General features: G+C 41.4%; 1 protein-coding gene across 1 annotated transcript in view; it reads left to right on the top strand.

Moving 5' to 3' along the window:
- The window catches only part of PLCG2 (phospholipase C gamma 2), an 87386-nt gene that overhangs the window by 18455 nt on the left and 45787 nt on the right, over positions 1 to 23144 (top strand). The window contains exons 3-5 of the mRNA XM_084644244.1: positions 14030 to 14170; positions 17809 to 17902; positions 19282 to 19329. Coding sequence (XP_084500370.1) covers positions 14030 to 14170; positions 17809 to 17902; positions 19282 to 19329 — 283 coding nt within the window. The remainder of the gene's footprint in view (positions 1 to 14029; positions 14171 to 17808; positions 17903 to 19281; positions 19330 to 23144) is intronic.

Genomic DNA, 23144 nt, shown 5'->3' on the forward strand with positions numbered 1-23144 from the left:
CAAATCTCCTGGTATTATGATGTCCCTTTTACAGATGAGTAAACTGAGACCTAGAGAAGTTATGACTTGCTCAGGATCATGCAGCAAGCAGTTGACAAGATCAGGGCTCCAAGAGACCAATCCATAACAACCATTTCATCCTTTAACTACATTGAGCTGCTTCGTGGAAAGCCTCTGAGGGGAAGTTTGTGGTGACTAGGTTCTGCTGGAGTCACTGGAAGATTTGCAATTTTCTGCAAACCTGTTCCTGGATTCCCACTGCTTAACTTCCAGCTGGATGATTCACAGCTGTGCGAACTTACACTCAGATGAGTTAATGGTGTCGCAGTTGAATGTGAAAAAGGTGTGTGTGCGTGCGTGCGTGCATGCATGCAAAGATTTTGAAAAGAAGCTTCTTGCTGAAGGTAACAGGGTGCATTATCTTGACATTTCTTTATCTACTGGATCATTTTGAGAGCACCTCCAATCCTCTGTAAAATGACTTCTGCAATCTTTTTTTAAGAAAAAGGACGTTGACCTAGATTGTCAATATTTTTGATTTCTTCCATTGTGGTAAAATCAAGTTAACTTTCAGATATGTGGGAATGTTTATAAAACTGGGACAGGTCATATCTACTAGTCAGGAAGTGGGGGAAAATTTGGGAAGGTTCCTCTTTTCGCTAGCTCTTGGCAATAAATGCCAGCAGTTTGATCCTACAGTTTGGAATAAACATATTATGGGCTAGCTCCTTCCCAGGTGTATATTTCCCTCTCCCACTTGTCAAATTTAAAAAAGACTTTGATTTTAAAGATATCCAAACTAGAGTGGTAAATTTTATTTAAAAAAAACCAATTAATTGATTTAAAAAGAAATTAAATTAACTACAGGGTTATTTCTTAAAAATAAATAATTTTTTAAAATTAAATTTGAAATTGACCATGTATGTTAAGGCCTACATTTATTATAATCTATTAACATAATTTAAATTAAATACAAAAATATTAAACAGTACCTGTTTGCCACCAAGTTAAAATTTTTTTAAAAAAAACCACTGAACTGGCGGAAGTCACTAGCTAAGCACCTAGAAGGGGCTAACCCAGTTTTTGACAACAACAGCCTCTTCTGCAGGTGCAGAGAGAATATTTTTTTCAGTTTATTCAACCAGTTCAGTTCCATTGATTAGTTCATTCAAAGTTAGGAAACCAGCTGGGAGTTGAAAAATAGGGAAAGCTTGTCTTCATTTTCCAATCTATGAATGAAAATGAGATGTGAGAGTATGAGACCTACTAGTTTTTAAAATCTTAAAGGACATGGTGATGAGAAACAATCAGTTTAATTAATTAATTACAGGTAATATTTCCTTTGTTTAATACATTGAAAAACATGTTTTGATAAAGTTTTTTTTTCTTATGTATCCAGCACATTGAAGGGAATTTTATTTAATAATAAAATTAAAATGCTGTTTTTATGTATTTTAAATTAAATTTGGATTTCCATCCAAACAGAGCTTGACTCAAATTGCAAATAAAAAAGAAATAAGAAATGGATTAGTCACCATATCCTGACACAATAAAAAAATAAAAATTAAGAGTATAAAGTTAAGCTATGTAATTGCTTAAATAAATGTGTATAGGTGTAGTCTATTCTGTTGGTTAGCAAAAAGAAACACCAAATTTACTGTAAAGGCTATATTTAATTGCAAATCAACATGTTTTAAACCAATGACAATCAACCTTTCTTTAGGAAAATAACTAAAAAGTAAAAATGTAAAACACATTTAAAACTGATAAATTAAAATCAAGGTTTCCTTCTTGCTGAATTAAAATCAGTGATTTAAATCACTTTGATTTAAATCAGTCCACCTTGATCCAAATCAGTCCACCCTGATCCAAAACCATTAAGCTTCTGTTTGGAAGCTGGTATGTCAGTAGATACTAACTAGGTAATCCTAGCATCCCATCAGACTACTGATATAGTTGTCCGTAGGGTGCATAGTTCTCATCCTCTGAGAACTCTAAACTCCTGTTGGATTCGTTTAGGCAGGGAGTGAGGTAACAGGAAGGCTGGTTAAAATAATCAAGGCAAGAGGTGACCAAGGCACAGACAAGGATTTTAGCTGGTAGAATGGAGAGGAAAGGATGAAGTTTAAAGGAGGAAGTTACAGGATTTGGTGATGGTCTGGTTGTGGGAGAAGTGGGCAGAGATACATCTGACGTGCAGATTGTGAGCATCACTAGGCTGTAGGGAGGGCGATGGAATTATTGACATTGATGGAAGGGGGAAGTTTTGCAAGGAAGCTGAGAAGTTCAGTTTTCAGTTGGAAGTGGGATATACAGAAAAAAATGGTCAGTCATGTGTGGCTGCACAGAAGGTAAAGGTAGATTTTGAGAGTCAGCAGGGTAAAGGTGGGAATTGTAGCCATAAGAATGGACTATGCCACCCAGGGATAAGTTGGAGAGGCAGAAGAGGAGGGAGGTCAAGGATGGAGGTAGGCTGACAGTTTGGGAGGAGAGAAATGCGTGTAGATGTGGTCTCCTCTTCTTATTACTTATAATTATTAAATTGTCTGTTCTCTGTCTCCCTCTGCACACTTCTGCCACAGTATGGCTGCTAGTCCCACATCGAGCCCCTGTCAGCTCTCTCTGAGTTTGCAACAAACATGGGGTTTTGCTGTTGTGCAAATCCAAGCTCTTCATGAGCTGTCTGTGATCTGCATAAGAACTGGACTGACAGTAAAGCTCACAAAATTTCATTTGGAATGGAGTCTCCAAGTCTTCTTCCTCTTTCTCATCATCATTCTCTTTATAGTATTGTAGTAGCTGCTTGGAACCTGAATCGGGGCCCATTGGGCTAGGTACTTTACAAACACTTTCTAGAAAGATGGTTCTTGTCCCAAGAGCTTACAATTGAAGTATAAGATGGGAGATAACAGTTAGATACAAAAAATGGGTGTGGGGAGTCAAGACAGCAGTGGGATGGTTATGAAGAGTCATCAACTGTGGTTGTAGCATATCAGCTGTCAGACCTTTATCTGATGTGTTTTTTGGTAGGCCTCACATCAGCAGGGAGTTTCAAGGAGAACAATCAGGAGGTTTTTTTTAACGGTCTTTATTTTTTCTGCAATTGTTGTTTTTCTTAGAAGGTTAAACAGCTGTGTTTGTGAGTGACAGACATGGACACCCAGAGGCTTTGCACAGATAATGGGCTAACCGTTGCTAAACGCTGGAATATAAGCTATCTGAATTAAGGCTTTTAATGCTGATGATATGCATCAGAGTAGAGCATAATAACCATTTCTTCTTTCTTAAGCCCAGTGCTAGCTGGATGCAGTGTAAGAATATTGTGCTTGCTGCTGTCTGCTACTTCCTTCATTTCTAGTGGAAAGATGTGAAAAGCTCCATAGTGCAGCATATTTTATTTTAGTATAAACTAAAATAAAATACTTATTATTTAACATAACCTCTTGCTGCCTCAGTTTCTTAATTTGTAAAAAGAACATAATTTTTGTATTCTAGCTAAAAAATAAATCTGGCTATGGAGAACTTTTTCCTCTTAGTTCTCCCCTTTCCAATATTGGCATGTAAATATGTCTTTATAACATATGGCCTGTGTTTTCTGATTGCAGCTACCCTTCTTGCACATGCAAATATTAAAGATTTGGGGAAGCATTGTGGCCTAGCAGATAGAGAACTGCACTAGGGTCAGAAGATTTGGGGTCTATTTCTGGCTCTGTCACCGGCCTGCTGGGTGACTTCAGCAGGTCACTTCCCCTTTCTATGCCTCAGTTTCCCTGTCTGTAAGAGGGGATAATGATACTGACCTCTTTGTAAAGCGCTTTGTCATCTACTGATGGAAAGCTTTATAAAAGGGCTTGGTATTATTATTTGTGCTTGTAAATTGGGTGGTTAAGTTCCCAACTATCCGATGTACAATCATGAACCATATGGGTTTTTGTGAGAGACTGCATTGTGGAAAATGTGGGCTTAAGAGCTTTGTAACAGCCCTGTGAAATAGGCACTATTCTACCCATGCAGTCCAGGAGCCTTGAGAGTCCCGCTGCCTAACAAAGGGAATTCCACTGAATTCATGTTTAAAACAATCAACCAACCAACCTTTTCCCTCCTCCCCCACTTCCTTTCTGGAGGATAGGTGGGATTTTCATGCTCCAGTACTGTATTTACAGTGGATGAATTTAAGGCAGAGAATTAATCTGGCAAGTCAGTGGCAGACAGAAATAGAATCTAGGAGTCCTGTTTTGTGGGTCTGCTCATGAGATTGCACTGCTTTTGTTCTCATTCTCAGATTGGATTACTCTGTAGATAGGAAACTCTGCCCGTGAAATGTGTCCCTTGTAGTATTTCACCCTTTTAAGAGGATATCTGATTATCAAGGTTTGCCAGAGCTGCACTACACAGAAGCATAGTGTGATTATCTGGATACCAGATGGCAGACCGGGCAGCCATCAGGATTGGACAAGAGGAGTTTGATGTAGATATTGATACAGTCATATCTATCATGCCAAAGATATTTTAAAAGTGATGTAAGTGCTTAAATCTCATTGAAAGTCACTGGGATTTTGCCTCCTCAGCATGTGAGTTGCTTTTGAAAATGTAACTTAGGCACCTGACTCACTTAGTTGCTTTTGAAAGTTTTACTCAAGATCATCTTGCTGAAGGGAACATGCTGTGTTGTGGAAAACGCTCGTCTCTTTCCCCTTCATATGAACTGATCTAAAAACCAAAAATAAACATTCACGCCACCTACACCTTATGGGAAAAGTGGTGAATATTTTGCATATTTTCCTATTGAGAAGTGAAGGTTTTTACTGTGTGTAAAACAATAGGAGTGCTTCTGTTGGCTGAATTTTAGGGTTGATTATGTCAATTTCTAGGAGTAACTTTTATTTTCTTGGTTGTCAGAGCCTTGTCACTCTTCCTTTTACCTGTCTGAATTTCCTTAATTAGCAATGTATGTATACATGTAAAGTTTTACCACACCAATCTCTTTAAAATTGCATTCCATCACTTCCTTTTTCTTGCATATCCTAAATGCCAGCTATCTGTTTTATTAGCTTATCTTAAAAATATAATTTACTTTTTGATTTGTATGAAGTTACTTTTCAAAGAGACATTAAAATTCACCATTTTTTTTCCCCTTTTGAAGCTGATCTATTTCAGTTCTTACCCAAGGGACTTTCAAGTACTTTGGTGTTAGTGTACATGTGTTTTTTTTTTTCTGCTGGGTATTTAGAGCTTGGTTTCTGTGGTAAAATGAAAAGATGAACATGTGTAGCTTTTAACTGCTATGTGATCACTTCTTCCCTTCAGCAGCTCATGCACTTTGTGTTTACATGCTAATTTACAAAGGCCAGACTTCCTGTTACGGCCAATCAGTGAAACAGGGACAGCGTTAAATGAACTTCATAGCACTTCTGCACCATAAATGTCCATAAATGCACCAAGCATCCACAGCTCCCATTGACTTCAGTCAGTATTTTATTCTTCAAAGCCCAGGACTCCATTTCCATTAAATGTACCTTTTATTTATTTTTATTTTACTTCTTGGGATTTAATCCTCCTCTCCCCCCACCTCACGGCCGACTTTTTTTGTGTGCAAGTAAATCAGGGGTGGGCAAACTTTTTGGCCCAAGGGCCACATTTGGGTATGGAAGTTGTATGGTGGGCCATGAACGCTCATGAAATGGGAGATTGGGGTGTGGGAGGGGGTGTGGGCTCTGGGGTGGGGTGGGGTGGGGGATGAGGCGTTGAGGTTGCAGTAGGGTGCTCCAGGCTGGGACTGAGGGGTTTGGAGGGCAGGAGGGGATCAGGGCTGGGGCAGGGGGTTGGGGCATGGTAGGGGTGAAGGCTCCGGGTGGCGCTTACCTCAAGCAGCTCCCAGAAGCAGTGACATGTCTCCCCTCCAGCTCCTACGTGGAGGCGTGGCCAGGCAGCTCTGCGCGCTGCCCCGTCCGCAGGTGCTGCGCCTGGAGCTCCCATTCACCGTAATTCCTGGCCAATGTGAACTGCAGGGCAGTGCTTGGGGTGGGTGCAGGTGCGGAGCCTCCTGGCTGCCCCTATGCGTAGGAGCTGGAGGGGGGGGACATGCTGCTGTTTCCAGAAGCTGCGTGGAGCGGGGCAAGCCCCTGACCTCGTTCCCAGGCTAGAACACCAGAGCGGGGCAAGCTCAGGCCCCGGATCCCGCTCCCCAGCGGGAGCTTGAAGGCTGGATGTGGCCCCCAGGCTGTAGTTTGCCTACCCCTGATGTAAATGTTACAAAGTGGGATAGAAATAGTTACATGATTAGGGTGACTTTGCCTTACAATTTCAAGCCCTAGCCTTTTCACATTGACTGCTGCCTAATCTAAAAGATCCCAAACTAGAGAGAACTATAAAAAGTTCCGTGAAGTTTTGTGAGCTGCCTAGTGAGAAGTCTTCTGTTTAAAATGTAGTTATAGTCAGGAAAATGGTACTTGTGTGACCTGAATTTGTTAAACTATGGGTGTTAACTGTGCACCTCCCACTAGTTCAGTCTGTCACATGGCTAAATTCCCTGTCCTTTGGAACTTTAGCCCTGTGTGTCTTCTGCGTTGTATCAAATCCTTAGGCTTTATAACTGTGTTTCAAATAGTTTTGTGGTTTATAATCTTTGCTCAGTCCACTACAGTATAGTACTTCTCATTAAATTTTACTATCCTTGGATCAGGGCTTAATTTCTCAGAGTATTTCCTGGAGTGCCAGGGTTAGGGGCTTATGCCCCATGAGGGGCACTGGGGCTCAGGACTTGTGTCCCATGGCGGGGGGGCGAGGCTTGGGGCTTCTGCCCCACGGGTTTGAAAATATTTACCAGAGCTCTGCTCTGGACAGCTTCGGCTGAACTGAAGCGCTGCCTTGAGTCAAGTTGTTTTCCAAACTGTATGTACACCAAGGTGTGTGAGTTTTCTAGGGTGTGTACTGTCTGTAGATGGCCAGGCCACCTTACTCTCTGATGGAAAAACATTGCTTTGCACTCACAGCCGCACACCATATTCATGTTTTGACTAAAACAACAGGTGTACAGTGGCACACCTTGTCAGTGGCAATTTGATAGTTAATTCTTGGGTTATGTGGAAGTGAGAATGGAGCCATTGTCTCTGCTAACCACAGCAAGGTGCATTTGCAAAAGGAAACTAAAAAAGCTTTTTTATATTCGCTGGGTGCTCATTTGCACACTTTCCTACACTGCAGAGTTCTGTGTGTCTGTCGGATCAAGTCAGGTTTCTGCCCCTCCAAAGAAGAAACCTTCTCATTTTGCAAATGGCTGATTATATTTTTGGAAATCCATTTTTCAAATGCATGAGCAAAATTTTGGCTACAGGCAAAATCATCCTCTGTTCCTGTGTTTTAAGTATGTATGTGTACTCCTATCCATACTTACGTATATATTTCTCTCTGATCATACCACTAAAGTTTTCGAAGCTTCTTATCTTTTCACATTTTATAATCTGTCACCGTCTTCTCTCTCGTCTTCCTGAGACCCTACTTATTCCATCAGGTCCATTCAAAGCACTGCTCCTAAATTACACTTCTTGACATGTTGTTCTGACCATGTTGCCCCCTCTTTGAGTCCCTTCACGGACTCCCCCTTCTCCAGCACATCAAAAACTGACTTCTGGGTCTGATCCTTAACCTGTTGATGTCCTTAGAAAGACTCTGATGGACTTCACTAGGGTTTGGATAAGGTTCCTGGTCCTTACCTGTAAGGCAGTTCATAGCTCAGTTTTTCCCTCCCTACTTACTTGTCCTTATGTATTATCACTTCAGCCCGGCCCCACTAATGAAGTCAGCCTCCATTGTCTGTTTGTCCATGTCTTACACAGGCATCTTTATACGTTCTTTTATGCCTACCTCTCATGCACACAAGACCCTCTGTGGAGTTGTCCATCAAACCACTACTCTTCCTTCCTTCCTGGAAGAAAATGGAGCAAATAATTAAGCAATCCATTTGCAAACACCTAGAAGATAATAATGTGATAAGTAACAGTCAGGAACAGATCGTGTCAAACCAACCTGATAGCTTTCTTTGACAGGTTAACAAGCCTTGTGGATGGGGGGGAAGCAGTACACATGATATATCTTTCAGAGTAGCAGCTGTGTTAGTCTGTATTTGCAAAAAGAAAAGGAGTACTTGTGGCATCTTAGAGACTAAGACATTTATTTGAGCATAAGCTTTCGTGAACTACAGCTCACTTCATCGGATGCATTCAGACTAACAAATTTATTTGAGCACAAACTTTCGTGTAGCTCATGAAAGCTTATGCTCAAATAAATTTGTTAGTCTCTAAGGTGCCAAAAGTACTCATTTTCTTTTTTTGGCATATCTTGACTTTAGTGAAGCTTTCGATACAGTCTCACATGACCTTCTCATAAACAAACTAGGGAAATACAACCTAGATGGAGCTACTATAAGGTGGGTGCAAAACTGTTCCCAGAGAGTAGTTATCAGTGGTTCACAGTCATGCTGGAAGGTGCATAACGAGTGGGGTCCTGCAGGCATCCGTTCTGGGTCTCGTTCTGTTCAATATCTTCATCAGTGATTTAGATAATGACCTAGAGAGTACACTTATAAAGTTTGCGGACGATACCAAGCTGGGAGGGATTGCAAGTGCTTTGGAGGATAGGATTAAAATTAAAAATGATCTGGACAAACTGGAGAAATGGTCTGAAGTAAATAGAATGAAATTCAATAAGGACAAATGCAAAGTACTCCACTTAGGAAGGAACAATGAGTTGCACACATACAAAATGGGAAATGACTGCTTAGCAAGGAGAACTGCGGAAAGGGATCTTGGGGTCATAGTGGACCATAAGCTAAATATGAGTCACCAGTGTAACACTGTTGCAAAAAAAGCGAACATGATTCTGGGATGTATTAGGAGGAGTATTGTAAGCAAGACACGAGAAGTTACAGTTGGTAACAGCTGGGTAGATGGCTTGTAGGGATTTCTGAAGTTTATTTTATTTATTGGTTACAATGAATAAATATATATCGGACTTGGAACCATTTAGCTGGGGTGAAGCTGGCCTATGCATATGCATTTTCTTAGAGAAACTTTCTGTTTCCAATTGTTTGTTACATCCAGAGGGTTAATTTTGTCATTTATTCTGAGTTTGTACAGCACAATGCGTAAGGGTCCCAGTCCTGATTAGTCCTTGCCTCTAGGCACTACTGTATTAAAAATAATAGTCAGATTGTTCAAAATAGGCATTATTTAAATAAGTATTTATCTTGGTAACTTGTTTGAATAGAGAAAAATAAAGATTTCTTGGGTCAAAAGTTGTCGGGCAAAAAACTTGAGCCCTGCTGCAATGGGAGCTCCTGGAGGCATGGTGCATATAATCCATGCAACATCTGTGTTGTTATACTATTTATCTACTTCCCAATCCATAGAAATTAAGACTTGCCTAAGGCCATTCATCTCATTGGCAGAACTGGAATTTGAGCCACATGCTTAGGCCACTATACCACGAGTCCACTTGAATAAGTTGTCAAAATCGAGAAGATGACTGACTAGCCTCCCAAGGAAATCCTTTTAAACTCCACAGAAATAGCCATATAATGGAATGGATGAAATGTAAACTAGAAGCCTGACATTTTGAAACTGGTTTAGCGGGTTCTGGCTGTCCAAACTGGCATGAGATTTACTAGAATAAATGTGAGGTTTTTCTCTTTCTCACCTTGCTGGGTTTGAGTCTGTTGCTTTATTTGATTTGTTTTATGGTTCTATATTTCCTTGGGATGTGTGCCAGTTGTATTGTTCTGAGTACTCTTTTATGGACTAACGGAGTTTCAGAGTAACAGCCGTGTTAGTCTGTATTCGCAAAAAGAAAAGGAGTACTTGTGGCACCTTAGAGACTAACCAATTTATTTGAGCATAAGCTTTCGTGAGCTACAGCTCACTTCACCGGGGTTGAAACTCTAAGTACTACCTTTCAGGCCCTGTGTGATTTCCATTATCTGGTGGGAGCACGATCAGGCCATTGGTGTCAAAATTTACCCTTGGACATACATACTGATGTAATGGGAGTCCTTGTGCATATCTGGGGGTGGAACTTGGCTTTATATTTTGAGCACACAGTTGGGAAGATGAAAGGGTCTAATGCTTCAAGACAGCAAGAGAGTGTCAAATGATAGAATTTCTGGTGCATTCTACGAGTATCGCTGGGGCAGGAGTTATTTTCTGTTTGTATTTCCCAGTAAAAGACCATTCTGTTCAACTGCCAGTGCATTATAGATCTTTGATTATAAGATCTTGTCAGTATAGCAAACTTATCAGACTGAATTTGCGACATTTTTAATAAAATCTTTCTCCAGGGTATGGATTTCCCTGGCTATACCCTTTTCTCATTCAGTCAGGGGCAGCCAGATTGGATAGTGGAGTTGTAGAGTTTGATCCTACGGTGAGCTCTATGCCTGTGAAGTCAGCAGAACTCTGCACAACAGCAGGGTCATGTCTGTTGTGGCTCTTCCCCTCTCTCTCTGGGGGTCTAGCCCACGATTTTCACCATGACAGTGCCCTGGAGAGAGCACTTGTTCCATGCGTGTTGTCCCCCCTCACAATACACAATATAGGCCGTATGGAGAAGCCTATAGTACTTAATACAAAAGGATAGCCTTCTATAGGGTGGCCTAGTTTTAGTCATATAAAATTCAACACACAATTATGTATCTTTATATAAAATTCAACAAAGGTGGTTAAAAAACAGCCTTATAGAATGGTTATCCTTTTCTATTCTAGAGTTTATTTAGGATAGTTTCTACAGCAACCTATTGATTTCATCCCTATAAAGTTCTATAGAATGTTTTTTCTAAGGGAAATAAAGTATAATAATTTCAGGAACATAAAAGATACTGAATTTGAACTCTTGAAAGGGAAGTTGACCTATGTCACACTCATTTTTTCTGTTCTCCCTCCCTCGTAACCTCCTTCCCTCATGGTTGAGCTTAGTCACATAGGTCCAGTTTTTTAAAGGTATTTAGGTGTTTTTGTGCTCACTTGGTGCCTAAATCCCTTTTGAAAATGAGATCTAGACACCTAAATCTGTTAGGCATTGCAACACTGAGCAGAACAATGCCTAAATATCTTTTAAAAATCTGATCCTAACCATTCAGCTACCTGTTCTAACTGGGTAATAAGTTTACTACCTTATTTGTCCTCCAATTAAATGAATTCTAAAGCACATCTGAGCAGAGCCTGGGGTGCAGTGTGGCTCTTCTCATCCACACACAAAACTTGTTCCACTTTAACTATGCCGATATAGTTAAAACTGTATAACCCCTGCTAGTATAAAAGTGCTTATAACTGGTATAGCTTATCCCTGTAAGGAAAGGGGAATGAGCTGTACCTTATATCAGTATAACTGCGTCCATGCTAGGGGTTGTACCAGTATAACTATATTGATTTAAAAAAAAAAAATCACGTCCTTAACCAAAATAACACACACACACACACACACACCCCCCAGAGAGGGTGAGAGCACGAGAGTGAGGTATCAGGGCTATAATGCAGAGAAAAGATGGGGTGTGTGTGTGCGTGTCTGTGTGCGTGCGTGCAATAGAGAGAAGAAATTAAGCAAGCTTGACTCTTTCTATGTTAGAGGTCAGTATGGAGAAATAGTAACTCAAAGTGGAAACAACAATTAGGGTTGGGAAATCTTAGTTTTTATCTCTGGGTTTTGTGTATGGTGTTCAGTAGAGTTACAGTGAAGTCAAATTTCAGAGTAGCAGCTGTGTTAGTCTGTATTCGCAAAAAGAAAAGGAGTACTTGTGGCACCTTAGAGACTAACAAAGTGAGCTGTAGCTCACGAAAGCTTATGCTCAAATAAATTTGTTGGTCTCTAAGGTGCCACAAGTCCTCCTTTTCTTTTAGCGAAGTCAAAGTTTCCCCAAGCCAATGGCTCATTGGGCTGACATGGTTAAAACATGTCAGTTTCATAGCTCACAGTACACAAGGGAGGGATGAGGCCAGTATCATGTCAGACTGCCTTTGACTGCCCTAACCCCATGGATCAGGTACCCATTTTGCAGTTGTGTGAACTGAAGGTGGCCTTTCATTTTGAGATCCATCAAGACAAAACCCATAACCTTCAAGACTGGAGGTCTGGAGTGGTGGCTGAGTGGTTAAGGCACTCAAGTAAAGTTACAGGGAATCTGATAAATGTTTCCCTGTTGCTTTACTTTGAATTGAAATCTGCTATCTGCATCCTGATGTGTCTTTGTCAAACTCCTTTTGACATGCTTGAGAAGTAACACCAACATTTTCAAATGTGGATGCTGTGACACTACGGTAACCTGTCACAGACACCTTAAGATAAGCTGAGATCCATTTTAGGTACCTAAGTAAGAATTTCAGAGGGGCTGAACATTCAGTGGGAGCTCTTCATTGCTCAACATTTCTGATATTCAGGCTACATATTTCAATACCTAAATGTATATTTAGGAGCCTACTCTATGCAGCCACATTTGAAAAATTTGGATGGAGATTTTTTCCACACTATTCTTACTGAGAGTTGTTGGGTGGAGTCTGGGAGAAAGAGTGGTCACTTTATTTTGCAGATAAATATCTGGGGGACATAAAGCTCCTTGGGGCAGGGACTGTATCTTTGTTCCATGTTTCTACAGAACCTGGTCAAAGGCTGCAGCTTATAAGGGCTACCTCAATACAAAATAATAATTTTCTTCCCCTTTCCTAGCAGTAATGTCATCTCTGGGATAAACAACTCCAAATGGAGAAGTAAGTTTGGCCTGGGATAGTCTCACTCACAATAAGAACTTCCCAGGTGTATGACTATTCTACCATCCAGGCTTTGCTGATCAACCCTCTCCACCACCGCACACCAATCTACATCACACAAAAATTAATCATCCCACAGAGCTTTAGAAACAGGTGGTTAGCCCTTCCCCTCTTTATTTCACTACATTTGATATGTTGTGATCTAGTAGCAAGGAGATGCTCTTTTAAAATACATTGTCTGTATCCCTGAATTGTAAACACACACAAACAGAAACCCCCAGTCAGTTTCCTCTGACACTGTATGGTTTGATAAACACATTTCAAGAGCAGCTGTGCAACTTTATTTATTTATTTATTTTTGGTTCAGTCCTCATCCTGTAAGCAGTAACTCTTGACTTGTCAAAAGTAGGAAGAGCCGTGTGTACTTCTGTCCAGTCTACGGGCAGAACGAAACCACTTCCTCAGTTTTCTAATAAATATCTTATCGTAAGAGAGCACATATTCTATTTCAGTGCTGCCTCACAAATATTATGCAGACCCAGGCCTCCGACTATGATAAGCAGAGGACTGACTCTAGGCCACATATCAGCACAGTGTTCTCCTTTCATGATTTTTTTAAAGTGTAGCTGTGCTCTGTGGGAAGGCATAGGTCACTCAGCAGTGCTAAAAGCTGTATTAAAAGACAGAGACCTGTTTGGATCTGAGCAGAGGAAGGTTCATAGATAGCTTAATGGTTACATTGAGGCTTAGCCAAAGAAAGTTCTAAAACATAAGTGTAAAGTGTAGATTTCCCCACAAAAACTGCTCAAGTTCTGCAGACCAGAAAAGGTTTGAGTTGGTTTCATGGTGCAAATAAAGTAACATCAAGTGGTGGTGGTGGTGGTGTGTTGTCCCTTTAGAGTACCCTCAAACAGTTTGCCAGTCAAAAAGGGAACTCCAGCGTCAAAGTAAATGACACTTGCAAAAGTGTGCGGACAACTCTTCCCGTCAAGCCTATTGATTTTATACATAACTTGGTCAGTGGAGAGAGTGTAACAGTCCCAGGAATGTTGTCACTGCATTATTTTAAGTTTCTGCAAAAAAGCTACCCTCTTCTTCCTCTCCCACTCTCCTCTGTCCCAGCCTTGAGGGCAGAAACACATTTAAGCAGTCACCACCATAGCAAGTCCCAATACAATGATAATAATTAATAAATGTTTTGACATGTTTGTCTTCCTGCATTGGTCTCTGCTGGAATTATGTAAGTACAGTTTGTACTGACACATGTTATTTTCTTTCAGTGGATCTGAGGGAAATAAAGGAAATTCGCCCTGGGAAAAATGCAAAGGATTTTGAGCGCGGGAAAGCAACACAGCATAAAGAGCATTGCTTCACTATTTTTTACGGTACCCAGTTTGTTCTCAACACCTTAAGCTTAGCAGGTAATTTTTTTTGTCTGTCTTCTTTAAGCCTCAAATAGTAAACCTTTTAGACGAGAGACCTATAGCATTGACAGAGCAGTAATGCAAAGCTTAGGCTGTTTTTCTTTTTCCCTGGCCTTCCTAAAACATACCAAACATTCAAAATTGAGGAGGGTGAGAGAGAGCACCCTTTCCCACTTACTGCTTTTAATGCCCTTGAATTGTGGCATTTGTAATTTTTGTGTAAAATAATGTAATTTTTATGTAAAAATAATTTATTAGGTGAGAATTTTTTCCTTGTGCTGTTTAAAAGGATCATTTTCATAGCTTATGAGTGGGTCATTTTAGGTGTTTGAATTGTTGCAAGCAGTCTTGTACCCTCCTTGACACCAGCTCTGTATGTTTTAGGAAGATGAAATGCCTATCACTCATTGCAAGGCACAAGTATAAGTGAGGTATAAGCAGCAAATATATAGTAAATCCCTATGTGTGTGTTTCTGTTGATTCATTTCTTTATACCCTGCAGCTCCCTGATGTCCCTTTAGAAGGAACATTATAGAGAGGCTTTTTTATGAAGTACTTATCTTTTATTCATTCACTCATGTTTAGCAGTGTAGATCCTTTCTGGTTAAATATCTCAGGTGAGATTTTTTTTTTAACACTGGAGGCCTGTGTGAAATCCTGGCCCTATTGAAGTCAATGGAGATTTTGCCATTGGCTTTACTGCGGCCAGAGTCTCGCCCCTGAGTCTGAAACCTGCTTGGGGTCACACATAAAAGTGAATTTAGGATCCATAGCCTACTTCTTAGTGACCACATCAGAAAAAACTACCACACAACTGGCAGGGTCTGTTTACTTAGGCCTGTTTATACTGCAAAATTAAGTCAACCTAACTTACGTTGGCATATGGCTGTGGCAGTAATTACATTGCTTGTGTGTGTCTACACTTTGCTTCTTGTGTCAGCAGTGTGCTTCCTTACCAGGAGCACTTGTATCAATTGTACTGTCAGTGTGGGACGGCTTGTGAAAGCCAGCAACAGTCGATGTAAGCAATGCAGTGTGTACGCTGACGTTGTATTGACCTAGCTATACGACTGTGACTTTACACTCCTAATGGAAGTGGAGTTATTAAGTCGGCGTAGCAGGGCAGTTACATCAGTGGGAGTGAAATTTAAGTGTAGACACTTCCATGGTTAGGTCAACCTAAAATGGCTTGCCTCGACCTAACTCGGTAGTGTTGACCAGACCCTACGAGAGGGCAAGGACTGGAATAGGAGGTGAATTGCATGCTCAAGTGCACCGTAAGGGCTGTGCATGTCTATATGAGGAGAAGGGATGTTAATCAAATTGAAAGACAGGGAATCAAAAACTAATACAAGGAAATACTTTTTATGTGCAACACAATATTATGCTATGAATCTCTTTGTCACAAGATATCATTGGACACACAAGCTTAGAAAGATTAAAAAATGGATTGGATATTTTTATGGAAAATGAGATAATCGAATTACATTAAAAAGGGTGTTTTTAAAAAGAGCAAAAACTAGAGTTTTGGATGTGATATAAACCCTTATACTTCAGGGCATAAGACAGTTCCTAATCAATGAGATTAGGAAGAAATTTCTCTTTAAGACGGGGATAACTACCTACTGAAGGGGTCTTGAATCTTCTTTGTTACAGGAATATATGGACTGCTGGTTTCATTGCTTATGGGAATTCCCTTGGTCCTATGCTAGATCAGCATTGTCAGTTTCATGAGCATTAAATTCATTTGCAAAATTGTAATAAAAACTGAAGTAATTTTTAAGATGTTCCTAGTAGAGTAGAGAAGTGATCAGTGTGTTGTAAGTGTTATAATCCTAACAGTCATAGAGATTTTTTTTAAATATGGAAGTGATGCTCTCCCTAGTTGAGGTACTTTCCCATGTGTGTAAGTAAACCCTGTATTTATGCTTGTAAAATAATGTACAGTTAATTGCACAGAGGATTGGTGTACTAAATGTGGGTTTGCATGTGAAGGAGTATGCTCAAATTTTGTGTGTTGAAAATTAATGGTTGCTTGTGAAAATTTGGCTCTACATACCAGATTTGAATTTAGATTAAGCCCAGAATATCCTTGAAATTTCAGAATGTGCAGCATCATTTTAAATATAATTGTGCCCTGAGCACTGTTGGGCTGTATTTTCCCCTTGTTTTTTTTTTCTCAGAATCTAGTCTCTGTAAGTAGTTTGAGAACAATCAGTACGAGGAGGTCTGTTGCCATAACACAGATTCTTAGAACAACATGACTGATATTTTCAATATCAGGAAAATCCTTTTCTTTGTTAAAGCACTTTGTCTTGGTTTCTGAGAACAATACAAGGTAACTGTTACTTAACGGGGAATGGCAGCTTTCTTTACACACAGAATAACTTTGGGACAGTTAGACTAGCAGTGGGTGGTGTCTGTCCTTTCCAGAAACGTAACTAATTGAAAAAGATTTCCACAGGGATCTGAAGCTGGGCTCTGCTTCAGTTTTGGAGAATACAGCATTGTTTGAAAGTATAATTTTAAAAACAATGTGTATCTTTTGAGAGACTGTTTTTGTTTTAAAGGATATTGCAGAAATTGCTCAAGTTGGAGATATTGGCAGGAAATAATTCTTCGGGAGGACTGTTTTGGTGGAGGGAAGCTTTGATGAATTTCTGAACTGGAATGCTATAATGCAGGGCTGTCCAAATTCTGCCCAAAGGCTGCACCTAATCTGCAGCATGAAAGGGAAATTGCAGCCCACCTGCACCTTTAATAATACAAATTTGTGTCCCTCAGGGTCTGTAGCTCCCAGAATGCAACGCATGAACTTGATCTGACTAGTAGGTACTCAGATCAAGTTGGATCATTACCAGCAAGCCCTTCTGGTTTGCATCTGGTACTAGAAGTGTAGATGCAAACTCATTTTGGAACAAAATAAAATTTCTAGCTATTTTCCTTCTGAAAATAGACTTGAAAATGTAAAGCTAAGGATGAACGGATCAAGCATTTGAGCTCTAATCCTGCCACAGGAGTCTGTGGGAATTTAAAGACTCTTCTCCCAAATACACCTTTTATGCAAGAAGTTAACTTTCCCACAAACCATAGTCTGGCATAGACTGTGCATAGTGGTGTGATTATGGCAGTCAGGATGAAGGATTTGTTTTGCAAGCCACTCAGAAATGTTAAGGGTTAGAATTAGAGCATTGCATGTTGGAATCTGTAGTATCCACAGGTCACATGTTAATTTTAAAGGAGAGGGTGGCTCTGGGCTACATTCAGCCCACGGCAGGTACTTTGGCCACCTTAAGAACAGAAGATGGAAAAAAGCAAAAATTCTGCTGTTGTCACAGTGAGAGTTGTAGGTTGGCAGTAATTCTGTTGCAGCTTTGGAACGTCTTATGTTCTGATTAACAAAGTTTTAAAAGGAGATGTTTTTGATAGGTCTAGCGGGTTTTTTTTTTTAATCCTTAAAAACTAACATAGATTCTTTCACTGGGATGTGTTGGATTGATAGCGTAAAGCTCTGTAATGAGATTATCACAGAGAATGGGTAGCCAACCCACGTTATACACTAGGGTTTATATAAACATCACAGATTATGTCTTTGTTATGTATTAATGTTTCTCACAGTGTATTAATCTTTGCAGCTGATTCCAAAGATGATGCTGATAAATGGCTGTGTGGCTTGAATATCTTGCATCAAGAGGTTATGAATGCTTCCACACCTGCAATCACAGAGAGGTACATGGAATTTTCCCCCTTTGTTTATGAGAGACTCTTCAACAGCTTGACATTTCTTTGCAATTTGATAGTGAAAAACTGAAAAGACATTTTCAAGGATGAAACCAGTGTGGTCTGTAAGTTACATTAAGAGCAATACTCTACAGACAACATGCTATACTTAGAAAGTGTGGTCCAAATTCAGGTCTTGTAAAAGCATATGCCACTTAATAGTCTTCTATGGAGTTATGGCTACTTACACTGTGATGGATTTGGCTCTCTGGTTGGTTGGTTTGTTATATAAACTCTCCTGGTTCCAGGTTTGGATGCCAAAGAAAGTATTTAAGAAGTTCATGGGAATGTCTGGTCTATGTGTGTGTTGGCATCTCCATTTCAGGTGACTCAGAGTTTCTCAGGATCTCACAACTAGACCCTCTCCCCCTTCCCACCACTCAGCCATGGGCAGAGAATCCCTCTCTTCTCAACAGGCCCTGAGCCCCCTCCCAGACTTGATCTTTTCTCACCCCATTCACCTTTCGTTCACAGTGGGGAAAAGTCATAGCCTGTCTTTCTTCATTGGTTGTTTGTCCAAATTACAGCTCAGGTGTTGACGCCCTGCCCATCTAAATCCAATTTCAGCTGGGAAAAAGTATTCCTCACTTCCTGTCTTTAACTTTTGTGTGGTATTGCTCTGTACTGTTATACAGTTGCTGTGCATCACTCTCGAGGTGGCTGCATTTCAGCAACAACAAAGTGATTCCTGTATAGACAGAGTATATGAGTTTTTTAGTGAAATGCTATGATTATCCTTTGGGGTGAAACCTGTCTATATGAACAGAGCTTCCCTGTCAGTATTGCCAATATCATTAAAGGGATGCTGGTCCTAAAATTGACACTTCTGTCTGATTTATGGTTTTTTAACCTAAGATAGGTAAAAGATTACTACAGCTGAAAGAGATTAAGCGGATTTTCTTTTTCATTTTTACTTCATGCATTTGATGATATTTGGGACCACATCCTCAGCTAGAGCCAATCAGTGTAGCTCCATTAAAGCTATGCCAGTTTATACCAGCTGCAGATCCTGGCTCTTTTGTGTCCAGTTATTTTCACTGTTTCCCATTTGTATGGTTAGTCATTACCCTTGTTTACATGGGCTTGTCACACACAACAAGGGGACAAAAACATTTTGTTTAGAAATAGGAAAATATTATTGTAAAGCCACAAAAATGAACCAGGGCAGATGCAGCACCTGAAAATTCTTGTGACTCGTTTTTCAGAATGTGCTAGATTTCCAGTTTAAATATCTCTGCTTACTTTCATCACTGAAATTGCGATATTGAACAGGCTCTGTTTGTTTTTAATTCTTAAAATAACTTTTCTGTTTTGTTTTGTTTTTTAAGCTGGCTGAGAAAGCAGATCTACTCTGTTGACCAGACTAGAAGGAACAGGTATGAATCTCACCCTTTTTAGGTTTTGCTTAGTTTTCATGGTCAGTTTTTCTACATGAAGTATAGGAGTGGAATTTAAAGTAACAAACATCACTTTGTATAAGAAAGATGTGACGTACGTAACATGTGAGAGTCCAGGACGCTGTACCTGCTCTTTCGTTAGGAATTTGTGTTCTGTTTTGTTATGGAGACATCAAGCATATGAAATTCACTGATGTGTATAACAGAGAAGGAAATGACCACCACTGTATCATTTTGCTTTCTGCCCTTTCTTCATGGCTGGAACTGGGATACATGTAGTTTTAGGCAGGGAGAGGGGATTCTTTCTCCCTCCCACTTTTAGCTCCCCACTCCCAGCAGCACCTAGCTGCTTCCTTTGTAGAGGCTGTTGCCCCTTTGCCAATCAAGTGGGAACCCAGAGGCTGGGACTCTGCTCTCCTGCCTTGGCTAGGCCCCCAGCACTGCCTGAGAGGGTGAAGAGAGTGAGGTGGGTCACAGAGGGAGTTGGACTAACAGCAACAGCCACAACAGTCATTTTTCCCCACAGTGAGTCAGAGCCTTGAGGAGGGAGAGCATGATGGGGTGAAAGGACAGGGGAATTCTTGGAAGGCGAGGTAGGGACAAGGAGATCCCTGGGGGACAGTGTGAGTAGGGACAGAGAAACCAACGGAGGGGCGTCATCATGGAGATCTTGGGAGTGGGGTAGGTTAGGCAATGGGAACACAAGATAGTCCTTGAACATAGAGGTGGGAGGAAGCCAGCAGTGGTCTTTCAGAATTAGATTGAGGACTCTGGCACTGTTCCAGAGAGTTTGTAGAGTTATCACTTGCAAGGACTTGCTTTGGAAAATATAACTTGGTGAAACTGGCTTGGTCGTTTGCGATTGTTACTCTGTTATGTGTTGGTGAGGAGACCTAGGCTTAGGAGTTACCTCAGGATTCATGCTTCTCAGTTGAGGAAGCCGCAGCATATTGTAACTATGGAGGTGGCATATTTGGGTTCTTGTGGGAAATGGAAGCTGCTCACTGCAGGCCCATGCAAAAAATGGTGTAGATTTTAGTCTTCAAAATTTCCTTTTATGGTGAGTGAGAGTGAGAGAGAATCCTTGCTCTGCTAGCTGAGGTGCCGGATAGCCTGTTGCAGTGCAGAGTATGCTCTCTTGCAAATTCAGCTGCAAATTTCTCTTTAGAATTTTTGTAAGTTGTACGATGCCTTGAGAAGGAAATTAACTCCTTGGTGGGTGACACTTTAATGCAGCTTAGCTACCCCCTTTTCCCAGCAGCATTAATGTTTGTACTTCTAGTTCAGTGCAGAAAATAACATTCGTTTCCTCTCATTTAGCCTTTTCCTAAGAGTAAAATAAAACATGTTCTCATTGTGTGGATGAAAACATGTTATTTCAGGAAATAACACCATTCTTCAAGCAATCTGTGGTACTGGGAAGATGATTGCTATACAAAGAGAGATGGAAGGGCATGAACGGAATTTGGTTCCCAAGCATAGGGGCTCAGAGAGATTTTAGATATCAGAGACAGACTCGCTTAGTCAGGAGGGGAAGGACAAAGTGTGCCAGCTGCACCATTCTTTACTGGATGCCAGATCACGTCACTGCACTTGGCTCTTGCTCTGCTGCTGCTGTGTTTCAGTAAGAAAGCACCACAATAGGGGAGAACCATGAAACAAAGGAAAGCCATAGGGCAGAGAAGCTTCAGCTGATACTACATCTAGTTAAGGTTATGTTAGTTTCCATAGTTGTTTTACTACTGGAAGGTAACATAACTGATCCCCCTTTGATATGTGCTGAATTGTGAGGTGACGGTGTTTCCACTTTACCCAGAGAGAATTCCCACCTTTAGAAAACTCCAGGAAACAGATGAATGCTGCAATTAACCTTTTTTTTTTTTTTTTTAATTTTTAGTCAGCTAATTATAAAGCTGATACTTCCTGGCTGGCCCCAGCAGTGAAGCTTTGCTGCCATATACAGTAATGAAGTCAGCCCTAGCTTTAGGCCTTTGCTTGCCTGTCCAGAAAGAGCTGTTGAGTGGCAGTGTGATCAGCCCCGGGGGTGCAGTGGGAGAAGTGCGTGTTCTCATGGTCTGACAGCAGGACCGGGAGCCAGGAGCTTCCTGAGTTCTAATCTTGGCTCCAACACTGACTCCCTCTTTGGCTATTGACTGATCTCTCAGTTTCCCCATCTCTCAACTGCTCTGCCTCACTTTCCGTATCTGCAAAGTGGGGATGATGACACCTCACAGGGCAGCTGTGTGGATGAATATTTGTAAAACACTTTTTGAAGAGCAAAAGGGTTTCTTATAAGTGTTAATTGTTGGGGTTTTTGATCTCTGGTGAGCATTTCTGGCCAGTGCTTGGAGCAGCATTGTCATCTAAAGGGTCACAACAAAGGCCTAGAACTTGAGGCCTTGGTTCCCACCCCTGCTCTGCCAGAGACACCCTGTGTGACTACTTAGTCGTGGTGTGCCTCAGTTTCCCCATCTGTAAAATGGGGATGATAGCACTGCTCTGGAGATATGTAAATTAAAGATTGTGAGGCACTCTGATACTGTGGTAATTGGTGCCATAAAAGTATCTAAGATACACTGAAACCAAAGCTGAGGTTGATGAGGGAGGTGGGAGGTCTGAAGCCCCATTCACTCCTCAGTTGCTGTGGGAGGGGTCACTGTACAGAGGGAGCTGCTCCACAGTTTGCTCAGCCCCCTTGCATCTGGACTCCCCCACTGAGCCCTCTGCACCCGAGCCCCTACCCTGCTGAGCCTTACCTCTGCATCAGGACCCTCAACCCTGCACCCAAACCACCCCCCACTGAGCCCTCTACACTCGGAGCTGCACCTCCAACACCTGGACCACCCCAACGAGCAACCCGCACCTGGACCCCCACCCCACTGAGCCCCAACCAGCGACATCTGGATCCCCACATCTCCAGCACCCGGAGCCCCTGACACCCAGAGCCCCCCTTAGTCCCAACCACCATTGCTTGGACCCCCCCTGCAGAGTCCCATTACCCCCCACTGAGCCCCCCCCTACACACCCAGGCTCCCCACTGAGCCGCCTGCACCTAGATTGCCCCACACAGAACCTTATTACCCCACAGCTGGATCCCCACACTAAACCTCTCCACATTTCGATCTTGCTAGGCTGAGCCTGTGTGCCCCACACATGGATTGTTCCTCTTGCACCTGGATTGTCTTGGTGCACCTGGCACAAGGGGGCAGGACCCTGGTGCATTTCTGGGGCAGACCTGGCCCTTGTGCTGTGTCTGCTTGAGGTGCAGCCTCACTGCCAAGTCCGTGTCCCAGGGTGGGAGGATGGGAGCTGCAGGGTTTTTAGTTTTTTGGTGTAGAATTATTATTTTTTTGGCACAGAATTCCCTTGGGAGTATTGTAGTTCTTCTCTAAATCCTCTCCAGTGTATCCAATTGTGAATTATAGACAATGGACAATGGGTGTGGATGATGCTATGTCTTCAAAGGAACCCATTCCTGGAGTTATTCACATGCAAATTCTGCTTGAGTAAGGAGTATAGGAGCATGCCCCAGCGTTGCATGAGGAGTCTTTCACCAATAAAAACCAACTGTAATACCTTAATGTAAAGCGATTGGAACTGAGGTCTGACATTATCAAATGCTGTTCTAGATTTCACATTCCTAAAAATGTGTGTAAAAGTGTTGTTCCTGCATGATTGCAGAATACCTGTTTTGCACATGGAGAAGGACAACTGTTGGAGATGTGCCAATTATCCATTTGTGTCTGTATTTGTCTGTGCATAAACAGGTTCAGGCTGAATTTTATGGGCCCCAG

The sequence above is a fragment of the Lepidochelys olivacea genome (assembly GCF_965140295.1).
Source record: "Lepidochelys olivacea isolate rLepOli2 genome assembly, chromosome: 12".
NCBI classification, from domain to species: Eukaryota; Metazoa; Chordata; order Testudines; family Cheloniidae; genus Lepidochelys; species Lepidochelys olivacea.